Consider the following 15667-nt stretch of genomic DNA (forward strand, 5'->3'; position numbering starts at 1 on the left):
AGAGAGAGAGCGAGAGAGAGAGAGAGAGAGACGCTTTGGCAACAATGGTCTCGGGGGTTTTTATAGCTTCCTTCTGCTTGATGATCGTGGATATTGTAGAAGGATTTCGACCATACTCGTTTGCCAAATCGAGACGATACGAACGCCACGTTCATGCTTTGCTATAATTTCATGTTTTGCTTCCATCGAAATCATTTTCTTGGGTTTTTTTTCTTATCACCTGCTTTGTCTTTAGCTTTGAGACCCATGGTTAATAATAAAATAGACAAAATAACACGAAAAATAGGCGCAAATACAACGAACTAAACAACGACGTGTTAACATGCAGCACCAACAAACAAACAGACTGAACGCCATTTATTGGTCGCCTATACAACTAACACTCATCGCAAAATCGTATCTCAAATATTCGTTGTATATCAAAGCTTGTATTTTCGCAAATTTTCTGTTATATCTCAAAACGTTCGTATATTAGGGCAATCGTATGTCAAGTTTCCAATGTAATTTGATCAGAGAGAGAGAGAGAGACGAGAGACGAGAGAGAGAGAGAGAGAGAGAGGAGAGAGAGACGAGAGAGAGAGAGAGAGAGAGAGAGAGAGAGAGAGAGAGAGAGACAGACAGACGCTTTGGCAACAATGGTCTCGGGGATTGACGTAACGTTTATTTTCTGAACAGATAGGACAGAGAAGTGTTCGTTTCATTAAACGGCCTCTGACTCATGGCAGGAAATGTTTTGTTGATACTAATATATAAGCCTATTTAAAGATACACTTACTTTAATTAGTCTATATGATACGTAAATAGTAATCAGCTGTTCTTGTAGCCCTCAAGATTTTGCAAAATCACTCCAGGTTGTACATAAAACTTCAAGAATGTAGTGTCACCAGAGGATTACAATAGTTTTTACCTTCAAGAACCAGCATTCTTTTATGAAAATAACTCCAGGTTGTACATAAAACTACAGGAAACAACATGTAGTGTAACCAAAGGATTTACAAGTAAGGTTTTTATAACTTTTTATTAGTTTAAGACATATTTCCAAGCGTCGTTCCGGCTTACGACGATTTTCGGCTTACGACGCGTCTCAAGAACGGAACCCCCGTCGTAACCCGGGGACTGCCTGTATTTCCTACTTTTTTCTTGCCAGCAACTCTTTCGTCGACTGCTGCTACTTTTATTATGGATATGCCTTCTTCGTTTTCCTCTAACCTGCTGAAAATGGTCCTTTTGTCACCGGCTAAAAAGGCCTTCAATGAAGTAGAAACATGGCTTGTGGAAAAGAGGAAATGAGGCAGGATCTCCTTTAGTTTTCCTCCCTCTAGGATATTGAGGTGGGGATATTTGTCCTATGCTACTGGAGAAGCCCCTTCCTGCAGGATCTGTGCCTCTTTGCAAGGGAATTTTTCTGGTTTAGTTGATTCAGCCAGATGTGCAGCTTTTTCCTCCGCTATGATTTTGTTTTCAGCCTCGGAATTAGCTCACATCTTGAAGAGGATCTTCAAAGTTTTTGAAGTTCGAACTTTTTAGACTGGTCAGTTGGCACCAGGGCTTGTAAGATTAGAGGATTCCTTGTCTTACCTGAGAACTTCTCTGCAGACTGGCTTGGAGTTCTCTCTGGAATCGACAAGGGTATCAGGGATGGATCCCATGAGTTGGCTTCACTTTACACAACGGGGACACTTAGGAAGAGGGAGCGCTGATGCTCCTATACGTCCAAAGGTGTAACCTCTGCTCAAAGATTGGCTCTGCTGTATTTGCCTTTGGATAAGAAATATCTGTTTCCACTGGCAACAATTCTATGCATTGCATTTGACTTGTAAAAGAAGAGTTCTCAGGATCTTCTTTTACTGTCCTCCAAAAGGCCTAGAGTTCCCCCTGCTATAAGCTCAAGGCAGCCTCTTCCTACAAGAGCTTATCCCTTTCAGACTAGACAGAGACCTTCCTCCCGTTCCAGAGGAAATACTCGTTTCTCTTCACGAGCCATCAAGAAATCGTTGTCAAAAGGTACATCTCGCAAGTGAGGAGAACGTTCACTGTGCACAAGTTGGGGCCAGACTCCAATTGTTTTGGGAAGTTTGGCAGGAGAAGGGGGCAGAATCAGGGATTGTAAATGTTTTGAAAGAGGGATATGTATCCCCTTTGTAAAGAAGCCTCCCTTAGTCAACACACCCATCGTCTTGCCTATTTATTCCACAGGAATAAGGAAGTTTTCAGCCCTTGCGAATGAAGTAACATCTCTTATAGAGAAGGGCCAATAGAGGAAGTACAGGACATTTATTTTCCAGGATATTACAATCTTTTTTTTGTAGTCCCCAAGTCATCTGGGGGCTGGAGGCCTGTCTTGGATGTCAGTGTCCTCATGTCTTTGTTGTGAAGACAAAATTCAAGATGGAGACAAACCAAATAGTCATGTCATCCATCTGCCCAAGAGATTGGATGGCATCCGTATACCTACAGGATGCGTACATCCATGGTCCTATCCATCCAAGGTAAAAAAAATTACTTCAGCTTTGTGTTCGAAGGAAGGGTAGTTCAGTTTCCCTCCCTTTGCTTCAGACGTACGACGGAGCCTCAGGTTTTCACCAGAGTAATGGTTCCCATTGCTTAGTGACTTCATCTACAGGGAATAAGAATCTCCCTGTATTTAGATGATTGGCTTCTCAGGACCCATTTGGAGAGTCAGTGCATGGAGGACCTCAGGAAGGCTGTTAAGACAAGAATTAGGAGTTCATGTAAATGCTCAGAAGTCACAATTGATTCCGTCAGAAGATTCTATTTGGAAATTATAAGAGTATCTCAGAATTTTTGGGGTTTTCCTGCTCCGAAAAGGATAGAATCATGTTTGAGGAAAGTACAAGAGATACTTTCCCTAGACGAATGTTCAGCCAACAATTGGCTAAATCCTCAGAGCTCTCTGTCATCGATAGAGCAATTCGCCTCCCTCGGCAGACTATCTCAGACCCCTACAATTCTTTTTAAAGGGGAGCTGGAACAGGAAAATCCCTCCGTCCAGATTCACGTGTTTCTTGTGACTCAAGAGATAAAGGAGGACCTTTTTGGTGGAATTCTGACAGGAGACTGTCAGAAGGCAAGTCTCTCTTTCTGTTTAACCCCTGCCTGAAATACTTCTCAGATGCATCAGACCTGGGCTGGGGGCCCTTCTAGAGAAGAAGGTGGTGTTGGGAATATGGTCCCAAGATCAAAAGTCGTTTCATATAGTAAATGTGAAAAAGAGTTTTTTTGAAGGCAGCTTCAGAAGCAATCGCTAAATGTAGAAGACAGTCATCGAACAATGTTTACCAAAACAAATGGGAGGATTTTTAGAGAGTGGTGTAGTTCCAATATCTCCTCTTCTCAAACAACTGTGACCCAGATAGCTGATTTTTTTTTATTAGATTTAAGATCAGCTAAGAACCTTTCTACCTCTATCATAAAGGGCTATACGTAGAGCTATGTTGGGGTGTTTTTTACCACAGAGGATTGGACTTGTCCTTCAATTCAGATCTGTCGGACAATGAGTCTTTTGACACCTCCAAGTGCAAGGATTCCCTTGGAATCTTGATATAATATTTAAGTGGTTGTCCAGGCCTTGTTTTGAACCCATGCATGCAATTTCATTGTGAGACGTAACTAGAAAGACCCTTTATCTGGTTACATTGGCAACAGCACAACAAGTCAGCGAAGTGCATGCTTTAGATGGAAGTGTAGGCTTTTCCTTTGGTAGGGTGAACTGAGCTCTTTGCCAAGTTGTTCCTCTCTCTCCCCAGAAGTGGGCAGGGCATTGTTACCTAGCCAAAGCAAAACAAAAAAATTAGCGTGACCCGTGAATTTCGGAATTTTAACTGCCGGGCAAGTGAAACTCTTAGCTGTGTAATTACTGGATATAATTAAAACTATTTTATTATAAAAATGTCATATAAATAAATAGATACAAATCCATTAAAATACAAGAAGAATAGTATGAGCATAGCAATGCATTGCATCTTCCCTTGAACTTGAACTTTTGAAGTTCCAATTGCATGACATCCTCAGGGAGACTGTTCCACAGTCCACAGTGTGAGGAAGAAATGACCTCTGGAACTGACAAGTTCTAACAGCAATCAGCTTAGTTAGGTAGGTTAATACCGACACCAAGTACAGATGCATGCATCCAACAGGCAGAGTCGGTATTAACTTGCACCTCTCTTGAAAGCTGAATACGTAGTTGAATAGTTGTCACTGAAGTTCAGGGTTTGCAGCATTGGGGGATTGAATCTTTCAAGTAGATGAACCTCTTATCAAGTGTAATTCCTCTTTGATATTATTGTTAATAATAGTAACATTGAATATTAAACAAGACTAGCTTAATGTAATATATATGTGTATATACATACATACATACATACATACATACATACATACAGGCAGTCCGCGGCATACAAGAGTTTCGGCTTACAATGTTCCGAGTTTGCTACGTTTTTCAATTATATTCATCAGAAATTATTTCTAGGGTTACATCACCAACCTGACAGAAGAAATATGACTCCAAAAAGGCAAAATACTGTATATACTTGAGTAATATTCGACTACATGTAATGTTCAACCTGATTTTTACTGCATATATTAGGATTTTAGCATATATCCCTTATAATGTTGAGTTTTGATTCTGGCAATAAGCCTAGCCTATGCTAGCAATCATTACTGTAGCCTAGTCTAAGAGTCTGACATCTAAAACTAAGAAGCTAAAAGCTTAGAATATGCCTATAAAATGTATGAATAATCGGTATGTACTCATTTCAAATAATTATTAACTATAATAAACAAAAGAAAAAATAAAGGTTCCCTGACCTGCTTAGTTTACAATCATTTTGTCAACACTACCCACTGCCGATAGATTGCTAAGCAACCACTTTTAACCAACGCACAGTATGGTAGTATCATATATTTTATTATCTCTCTTCAACCACTGAAACTACCTAACAGTATAATAACCATTCATTTCTATTCTTTAATCTATATTTACCTAATGGAGATACCGACGGCTATAATGAAACATATAATGACATTATAACAGAAGAAGAATTCTATAAAATATTTGGTAGCGTAAATGAGAGTAGTCTTTGATTAATTTTCTATTTTATGATATTCAATAAACAAATGTTTTTTTTTTTCATTAAATATATTGCTGACGAAATACAAGTGGCGGCTTTGTTTACGTTCAGGAAATAAAGGTTACACTTATTAAAAGCCTTGAACAGCCATAAATTAAAAACAACATAACAATAACAAAAGATTTCATATAAGTAAAACAACTTTTATATTTATTGTCGTGGTTATTATACAATAATAAAAGTTTGTTGACTTCTGTGGAAAGAAATGCTACTTTGTTGACTTCGTTGTCAGGAAATCCGAAGAATATGTGGTAGGTTTAGCCTAGTCCCTAAAGTTTACACTTTTTCAACGTAGAAACAACATAACATTAATAAAAGATTCTAAAATAAGTAAAACAAGATTTGTATTTATTGTCTGTGTCAGGAAATCCAAAGCCTAGGCTCAGCCTAGTGTCCAACTCTTGCACATTTCCAAAACTAACCTATACCACATGTAACATTCAACTCCAAAATTTTAGGCCATAAAATTAGTCTTTGAATATCAAACCTTACAAGAGTATATACATTAAAGAATATTTTAAGGTTTTTTGATGAAAAACAATAAAAATGTAGTTAACATAGTTTTCAATAGACACCAAAGGGTTTATTTAGGATTTTTTATGATTTTCGACAATTTTCCAGCTTAGGACAATTTTCGGCATACGACGCTTCTCAAGAACGGAGCTTTACTTTCAATGTTTTGGGTGTATCAAAAACTATGTATACTGCATTATTATTGCATTTTTCATTAAAAAAAACCCCTTTAAATATTGATTTTTTTGCATTTTTGGAGTCCTATTTCTTCCACCAGATTGGCGTCATAAGTGTCGTAACCCTGGAACATGCATCATAAACCAGGAAATAATTTCTGATGAATATAATTGAAAAGTGCCGTAACCTCGGAATGTCATAAGCCAAACCCGTCGTAAGCGGGGGAGCTCCTGTATATATAAAATTATTGTGAAAAGTAAGATGTACTCTATATTAATCATTGTTTCGGCCAGGCTATTTTCTCTCATAATTTATTTTTAGAATGCTGATTTATATTTCTTGATAAAAGGTGTAATTAAATGTTCATTAAAATAATTTCCTTTCCAGTCGGTTGCGGAAGACAAGGCACAGCAGGTCTCGTTCGAGATCTCATGGTCCAAGGCATCAGAAGAACTTGAAAACTGTAAAAGCTCTGGCACAGAGGACACAGTCACTAGCATTACAAGTATGTTTGATTGTTGCAATAATTTACCATAGATATAGTTATGGATCAGACAGTATCATGATTCATTTATTTATGAAATACCTAAATGGTTTTGATGTACTTTTAAAATTCTTTGAAACTTGAGGATGTAAAATTCAGAAAATAAGGTATGAAACTACTAAGTTGCTGAAATAAGATAGTACTGTGCTTGACATGAGTGTACAAGTAAGATACGTTACTTCTTGACATAAGTCAAGGAAATATACAAAATTATCATGATGTGCTGTGTTTACAGTAGGCAAAATATTCCAGATGTTTGGATGGTGATGGTATTGATTTTTCTTCAAAACTTTGTTTTGTGGGTTTCAGTATCAATAATAAGTATCAACAAAATTCTGCAGTTTTAACTTTTTATGTGTAGAAGTTTATCATAGGCTTTACTTTAGAATTAAGATATATAAGTGTAAGCCTTTGGGCCAGGCCAATAAAAACTTTGATGATTAGTTGTCTGCTAAACTGAAAAATTATCTTGCGGGAAAAACGTATTCAAAAGAGGGATGTACTATAAATGTCTGAAGCTTTGGGCCAGGTCAATGAAAAGTTTGATAATTAGTTGTCTGATGAACTGAAAAATCATCATCATTGTTGGAAAAACTTGGATCCAAAAGATGGATGTACTAAATATGTCTGAGAAAACGAGATGCTGAGGAAAGTTTTATTGGATTAAGAAGAAAGTTCAGTGGAAGCCTTAATATCCAGTTCAGATACACGGTAGGCTTAATCGAAAGAGATTTCCAATAGTTCAGCATTAAGATAAGAAAAGCTGTAATATAAACTGAACCAGACTGTATTATAAAAATTGTGTAAAAGCACACCACAGTGCAGTAGTTAGTATATTGAAAAAGTTAAAATATGGGTGGGCATAGTACAGTCCCATCAAAAATTACATAAGGTGTTGAAGAAGGAATGTGTACACCCTTTTCTCAAATGATATACAGAATGAAGTAACTTTTTACTGTGGAAGGTATGGTAAAAAGTAAGTTTTTACTGCAAAGTGCTGTGTTGCAATAAATTTGCTATGAACTCATATCTATGTGAGGTTGCCCGGGGGCCATTCAACTTAGTTTAGGCCAAAATAGTCACCAGCTAATGGTGTGTGATTGGTGGATTTGCTTCATAAGATGCAATCTACCCATACAGCAAGTCAGGTTAGATAATATGATAGTTTGCATTAAATGGTATCTTCAAGATTTTTGACAGTGATTCACCCAGCCATGGTTTTTGAAGTGGTTTCAACTTTTAATTATTTAATGAATATTTTCAATGATAGTCATAAGAGTTTTTATTTCAGGGTCGTCTTCCAGGATCTCGTAAACCACCTCATACAGTGACAGGCCAATTTCAGTTGTCTCTGCAGAATCTGATGGAAGCTCTGAATACTGCAAATCCATTTTTTATTAGATGTATTAAAAGTAATGCTAACAAGGTAAGATCTTGCGTAGCCGCAGTATTACCGTTTCAAAAAGTGATTTTTTCAAAACTTTGGTCCATGGTGTTTGTTGTTTGGTTATTTAAGAGAACTCCAAATACTGTAGATTTAATGAGAGTCACTAGATTTATTTCATAATGTTATTGATTAAACTAAATGCATGCTTTTGGCAAACTTTTTAGCATAGATCTTAATTTGTAGACCGGGAAAACACATGATTTTGTCAAAAGCCCATTTATCCTTCACTGGAAGTACAGCATTTTCAGTTTTTTCCATAAATACCCTTTTGACATTCCGAAATGCAATAAAAACTGATATTCAGAATTAATTTTGATAAGACCTGGTTTTGTCTGCTTACTTGTATTTCATTTCCACCTATAGTCTTTACCCTCGCCACAGTTCACCAAGTCCTAATACAGTTATGGCATTGATTATGGGCTGGTCACGTAAGAAATTCTGGGAATGTTCTTGGATGAATGACATGTATTTACCATCAAAAGGATCACTTTTCAACAAACCTTTCTTGTTTGGTAACCTAAAAATTATACATTAAATAATGGAATATAGCTTTATTCCATCGCTTATGCCCTTCCCCCTCTTGATTTTTAAGTCAGCATTTACACGGTGCAAGCGCTGGTTCACCAAGACTGAAAGAAAGTCCTATTGCATTATTATTAAATATACTAGCTGGATCAACTTTAATTTTCATTTAGGAAACTACAGTACAGTCCCCAATCATGCGAGAATTTGGTCGCTCCACGGCCTCGCTGAATTGGAAATTTGCAGATTTCGAAACACATACCTTATGGGAATAATTCCATTAGGGCCAAGGCAAACGGCAACTTACCCAGTCAAACTTTTTTACATTCCCCATTTTCAATACTTTCTATGTACTACGTATACTGTAATTTTTTCTAATATGAAATTGTTCTAATGGATAAATAAAACATTAAAAAGGTTTTAATAACTTGAAAAAGTTTTAAATTACACAAAGGATGGTGAAAACTCCCACACGTAAACAATGCCACATTTGGGTGCAAGTGTACTGTGCGATAGTCATTTCCTTTAAAAAAACTTTTGGGTGGAATTTCTTCTACCTATCCTCTGCCAAAAAACCTTCAAACTCCTCTATCTCATCTCTGTGAAGAGTTCTTCTGCTGAAGGAAGGATTTGTGAACCATTTGAGGTTTCGGGACTAGCGGATTATGTGTGTTTTCACTCCCATTATGTCTAACAAACCTGGTTACGAGCGCCTGTCTGTTTATTTATCCGGCACATTCACTGAGTAATTGTTTTCATATAAATTTATTCTACGATAAAGTAAGAACTGATGAAAATTCAAAATTTGATATGAAATTACAATTTCTTAAAAGAAATGATAAAAATTCAAAATTCAACATGTAATGACAGTTTCTTGAAAAGTTTAAATCGAATGATTCTCTCTCTCTCTCTCTCTCTCTCTCTCTCTCTCTCTCTCTCTCTCTCTCTCTCTCTCTCTCTCTCTCTCTCTCTTAAAAATTCCAAATTTGATATGAAATTACAATTTCTTAAAAGAAATGATAAAAATTCAAAATTCAACATGAAATGACAGTTTCTTGAAAAGTTTAGATCGAACGATTTTCTCTCTCTCTCTCTCTCTCTCTCTCTCTCTCTCTCTCTCTCTCTCTCTCTCTCTCTCTCTCTCACATCTGCTTCTCTGTTAATTACTTTTACTAGTAATTTTCATAAAAACCTATTTCAACAATAGAAAAAAATAAATGATCAAATCTGCATGATGCAAATGATCAGAATACACTTCTCAGATTTGAATAATACATATGGCGATGATCATTCATACACACTGCGCTATGATGTCACAAATGGCTGAGCAAGAAATCTTCCTCTCACATTCCCCCTTGGAGGAATAATAGATTTTTCCTCTAAACATTCCCCCCACCCCTTCTCTCAGATACCAGCAAACGCCCCACATCTAAAGTACTTGAAAAGACAATAGATTTGATACATTTTGCGGCGCGTGACTCACAGAATTTGAACGCTTTCTCAGATACGGAAAATCTATTTTTGAGAACTAGTGACCGCATACAAGAGGAATCACACAATTCGAGCACGCATAATTCGGGACCGGACTGTAGTTTTGCTAAGGCCAGTTTTTTATGAAGTTCCCATAGGTCTATAGCTGATTCTCTAGGAAGATAAGGGAAAATGTTCAGGCATACCAGTGAAGGATGTGCACATTACTTGATTACAATCTTCTGAAGGGGTTCCTCTCTTTGTAGCTTTTTGTCAAAGATGTGTAGTACAGTGTTCCCCCCCGTATTCGTAGGGGATGTGTGCCAGGCACCCCCGCGAATAGCTCAAACCCGCGAATAGTTAGAACTCCCCTCTAAAAATATCTATATCTGCCTATCTTGAAAGTTCATATACCAAATGTATACTTGAAGTATCATCCTACGTCAAACATACCATTGAATTGGTATTATTAATATAATTTCAAAGTCATCTTAAACATTTTACCATTAGAAATATATAAACAGCCAATAAGAGAGAGAGAGAGAGAGAGAGAATAACTCCTTGATAAATATATAAATCTTTTCTAGAGAAGAAGGAAAGAGAGGACCGAACAATTATGCTTGTCTGTATATCAATTCTTCTTTTGGAGAGAGAGAGAGAGAGAGAGAGAGAGAGAGAGAGAGAGAGAGAGAGAGAGAGAGAGAGAGAGAGAGAGAGAGAGATGAAATAGAAACACCAATTGTATACCTTATATAACATCCTACATCAAATTTACCTTAAATTATTATCATATTAATGTATTAATCTTAGAGATTGTATTAATATAATTTCAAAGTAATCCTAAACATTATTACCATTAAAAGTATAAAGGTAGATAGAGAGAGAGAGAGAGAGAGAGAGAGAGAGAGAGAGAGAGAGAGAGAGAGAGAGAGAGAGAGAGAGAGAGAGCTACCACTATGACATACGTATCTTGTAGAGAGAGAGAGTTTTAATTCACTTATAACAGCTTGAAAACATAAATTAGATAAAATATTAAACAAATACTTTTGCAGGGTTTCTCCAGGATTAGAAAATGTTGTGTTTGCTTTAGCTTGTCTGTGAAATACTCATGTATGATAATTAGGCTCCAATGAAAAGTTCTTGCTATTGTGAATCCGCACAACTTGAATCACGTAAGATTGAGGTACTTTATTACTATATCTAGATTTGCACACTTATCAGACTCTGCAAGACAACTTTTCTTCCTTGGTTCAGCTACCAACTTCTGGGTCAGATCATACTAATGTAGCACTGTTTAACTTAGACCTTAATGTGACCAGTACTACATCTCAAGTATATTGATAACTAGACTTACGTGATTTTATTCAATTTGTTGATCGAACTCTCTTTCATTTGCTTTTGGGCCTAAGCAGTTAATTGCCTATGGTGATGCATTGGTTTGTTACATGTATATGTGTAATTGAAAAAATATTTTGTTTGTAGCTTTATTATTTTAATGTTTTATATTTCTAGGAACCTAATGTATTTGGAGATGAACTGGTTATGCGTCAACTTCGTTACACTGGTATGTTAGAGACTGTGAGAATACGGCAGGCTGGTTTTAATGTACGACTCACCTACGATGAATTTATCCATCATTACAGAATACTTCTACCAAGAGGACTGTTGAGGTATTCTCCCATTTTACAAAAATTGTAGTCAGCTATATTTTTCACAACCATACTTCAGCCAGCAAGATTTGTATTTTGTACTTGCAGCACTTGTAAAAGTCTTAAAATATTGTTGAAATGAGAAATGTTTCTGTGATTGACTTCTAAGAAAATTTAACCAGAAATTAAGTTCTAGAATTACATCCCTATTCATAGCCTAATATATTATACTTTGTAGTAAGAACAAAATGCAGTTATGTGATTTACAGTGATTGGAGACCTCTGTGATCATATGAAAAATATTCTGTCATAAATGTTAGAAATATTTTAAACCCATCAGATTTGCTATAGTTCATCACATTGTATGTAAGCAGTTGTGAACTTACAAGGAAAATAAGAAGGGAAAAGGAAGCTAGTTTATTAATACTAGATAGTTTAACTAGAATGTAGTTTCATACCGAGACTTACAGAACTGAATTGGCCCAATAGATTTCGTTGGAATTAAGATATGGAAGTAAGGAATTCATACTAAGTGGGAGTAGATCAAGGGGAATTGGAAAATGATAGTAAGCAATACGCTTTTGTTTGGAGGCATCATCATTCATTTACTTTTATTGTGAGAAATGTTGTTGGGTTAGAGGGATTTTGGGAAAGCCCTCTGGGAGTTAGGTATTTCAAGTTGGTGGTCTTGGTAAACTACCTGATGGTGATAATGTTGGGTTGTAAGGAATGCTGCAAAGAACCACGGAAGTGCCACCAACAGTGTGCTGTACGCAATACACTGTAGGCATTACATCCCTATGTAGATGGGTATCCAAGGAAAGGTAACAATGGATGGTGGATTTTTATTTTGCTTTGATAGACTTCTATTGGCATTTTTGGAGGTAATGGTCATATGATATTTAAATGGAAATATGGTTCATCCTTTCCTTTCAGAATTATTATTAGGTAGTTTAACCAAGCACATTGAGTCCTCTTGTCAGAAGTGACATCCATCATATGTTCTGAATAAAATTTGAGAATTTTATTGTGATTGAGGTATTGTCTTTACATTTGTTTCAGCTCCCAGGCAGATGTGCGAAGTTTTCTGCAAAGTATGCAGTTAGATGAATCCGAATATCAGATGGGACATAATAAGATATTTATGCGAGAATCTCAGAAACAAAAATTGGATGGTCAGCTCCACCAAACTATTTTGTCTCGGATCATTCTCATTCAAAGATGGTATCGAACCATACATCAGCGCCAAAATTTCCTCACATTCAGAGTGGCTGTCATCAGACTGCAGGTAAGCAGTGTTTAAGTTATCATAAAACATGTTATACATAAACCCTTTAGTCATAATAGCCTTATGCTGTGTGAAACAGGCAAGCTACATGAACTTTTAAAAGATTTTGAAAGAAGAAAGGCCAACCATTTCAAGCATGAGTCTGCCTACATTGTTCTGTAAGGTGTCATTTGTCTTGCTCCTGTGTGACAACCTTCATCAGAAAGAGTGATGGGGAGGAATGGGACCACTGAAAGTAGATTGATATTTTTTTTACATTAGTTTTTGTATTATTAATTATTCATAAGTAGCCATACTTGCAATTTTTGGTGGGATAAAGCAGATGAGGCTCTGAAGAGCATAGTAGACTCAGATGCAAGAAGCTCAATAGTTATGAGACAATGGACATGGAACCAGCTACAATATCCAGATTTTTGTTGTTTATATATGTGTCAATTTGCAATGGAAGACACAACCCAAAACTATGCTCACTAAGCACATTGCTAAAGGTGAATATTTTAGGAAATACATTCCCTTAAATGTGCTAATTGTCACAAAGAAGATCAGAATAGTGACTTGATCCTTGCCAAGAGGTTGTACATGACTTGCTACAACAGAAAGTCTGTGAAAAAACTTGGAGATATTTATGAGTTATATTGTGTAGATAAAATTTTGCAAAAGCACTCTGGCAGTGCTAAATGCCAACTTAAAAAGTAGCAAAGAGTTTCAAATTGTACTTTAAAGCCAGGGAGGAGAAGAATAACCTCTTGGGCTTTGATCTTGAATTGTGGGAATTCCCACTAAGAAACATCTAAACAGCCCATGAAATAACATTCCAAAGCTAATGGGAAATAGAACTCTCAGAACACAGGATGATTCTGGCATTTCACACGAAGAAACAGATGAGAAGAAAGTGGGAAGGATTTGGTCCTCTGAAGGTATAATTTTAGGGCACTCACACAAGACTCACTGTAGAAGGCGAAATCTAGTTAAGAATTGCTGTGGATCCAAGAACAAGCATCCTTTACTTGCAGACTGAGTTTTGGCCATGAACTCTTGAGCAAAGGCATGGAGCTTGCTGACGCTTGAGACCAGGGGAATCAGGGACTCAGAGAGTGTGGTTCAGATCCAAAAAGGAATTATCTGACAAGGCCTTGTGGAGCCAACACTATTCAGTTGTCTAGATAATAACTTGAGACCCAGACCCTGGCAATAAACCTAAGTGGCTGTAGTGGCTAGAGTCCTAATGAAGACTTCACGGGCTATACATAATGAAAGCAAAGATTCTTTAACTGAAGCACATGGACCTGCCAAACAGTGACAACTTCCTGAAGAGGTAGGTAGATCAGTGTGATACTGCACATCTCCCAGGTTTATTGGAGAAAGGAAGTTCCCTCAACAGACAGATCTAGAGAAAAACTTTGTAGTCTCCATCTGAGATAGCTGAGGACTTCAATTGGTCAGCAACTACTTGAAGACATGGGAACAAGGAAGAGTCAAATGTAGAACGCAGCATATCCAAAAGAATCTTTCCATCACCTTTCTGTAATATGGAGGCAACCCTTTTTTAGAGGTCCGTATCTGCAGGATTGTATTAGTGAAAATTGAGGTAGATGAGAAAGTAGACCTTGCTTGCATTCTTTTACCATATGAACTTATGGCACCAATCACCTACTCTTGTCAATTCTACAGAGCCAGGTTTTCCATGACAAAACTACTTGTATGTATGCATCTCCCAAGCAGACTAACAAGTTTAATGACCCCTAAAGGAAGCATGGGTATCCTTCTCAGTGGCATCCATAATAAAGAAAGGGCACTTAGCTTCTGAAAAACAGTCATAAATCTGACAACATTTCTGGATCCTATTGGGGAAGAAAGTGTTGATGTCCAAAACTCTTAGGCCATGCCTGAGGCTCCGAGCAACCACTCTGCTAGTTCAAAAGAGCCAAGCTTCTCCTGCAGAACCTGTGGCTCATATCTATCTCCAACAGACCAGCTGAATGAGCTATGCCTAAAAAAGGTGGGGCATCCTTAGCAATGGCATCCAATAACATGAAAGGAGCCTAGCTTATAAGCAACAGCCCTAAATATGGTAAAACTTTCTATGGTAGTGGATGGGAAGAGAAATGATTTCTGGAACTTGTAGAGTGGTCATAATCTACTAGAGCTATGACTCACCATATGCATGAAAATATTGTCTCGAAGCTTGAATGTTTTTTAATTGATGCCTTGTTATCATCCCAAAAAGTGGCAGCCAAATCTTCAAGCAGAGATCTGGCATGTATGTCAAAAGTACTGAAGATGTCTGGATCCAGTTAAGAATCTCTGTGAAGCATGGAAATCCTAGACTGTTATCATCATTGAAATCTTAAGCCAACAAGATGCTTTCCTTAGCTATGTCAAATCTTGCTTTCTTAGGAACTTGAGGGGACTAGGTGCAAGAGAAAGGGAGTCCAGAGGGACTAGGAGTAGAGGAACATATCGGGTTCAGGTGAGGAAGCCTTTTGATACAACTTCAGTTGAGGAGGCTCTTGGTCAAGGATGTCTCACAGGAATGGTGGGCGCAGGCCCACTTAGCAGCAGAAGGCCTGCAAACAAGAACAGTGAACAACAATGATGATGTAACAGATGTCAGGGTTTGGTGTCGCTGAATATACAGTGAACCCCACATATTCGCAGATTTCTCCTGGGAACATATACCCCCATTATTAGTGGAAAATTCACCGATTCGTGGTATTTTCCTATGAAAATAGCCATAAATTCTTGTTTTTTTTCGGTTTCATCATAAAATGAACTATCTATGGTATTTTTAACATTTTTTAGGGGTTTCAACTATTTGTGGGTTTTAGCTATTCTCAAGGGGGATCTGGTACCTATCCCCTGTGAATACAGAGAGAACACTGTAGCATTGAAATTGCAAGGTTACCA

General features: G+C 37.2%; 1 protein-coding gene across 5 annotated transcripts in view; it reads left to right on the forward strand.

Moving 5' to 3' along the window:
* Positions 1-15667, forward strand: part of LOC135212719 (unconventional myosin-IXAa-like) — a 371838-nt gene that overhangs the window by 199436 nt on the left and 156735 nt on the right. For all 5 annotated transcript variants that reach the window (XM_064246413.1, XM_064246417.1, XM_064246414.1 and 2 more), the window contains exons 13-16: positions 6228-6345; positions 7676-7810; positions 11336-11493; positions 12535-12760. In XM_064246413.1, coding sequence (XP_064102483.1) covers positions 6228-6345; positions 7676-7810; positions 11336-11493; positions 12535-12760 — 637 coding nt within the window. The remainder of the gene's footprint in view (positions 1-6227; positions 6346-7675; positions 7811-11335; positions 11494-12534; positions 12761-15667) is intronic.

This window comes from Macrobrachium nipponense, chromosome 41 (genome assembly GCF_015104395.2).
Source record: "Macrobrachium nipponense isolate FS-2020 chromosome 41, ASM1510439v2, whole genome shotgun sequence".
NCBI lineage: Eukaryota > Metazoa > Arthropoda > Malacostraca > Decapoda > Palaemonidae > Macrobrachium > Macrobrachium nipponense.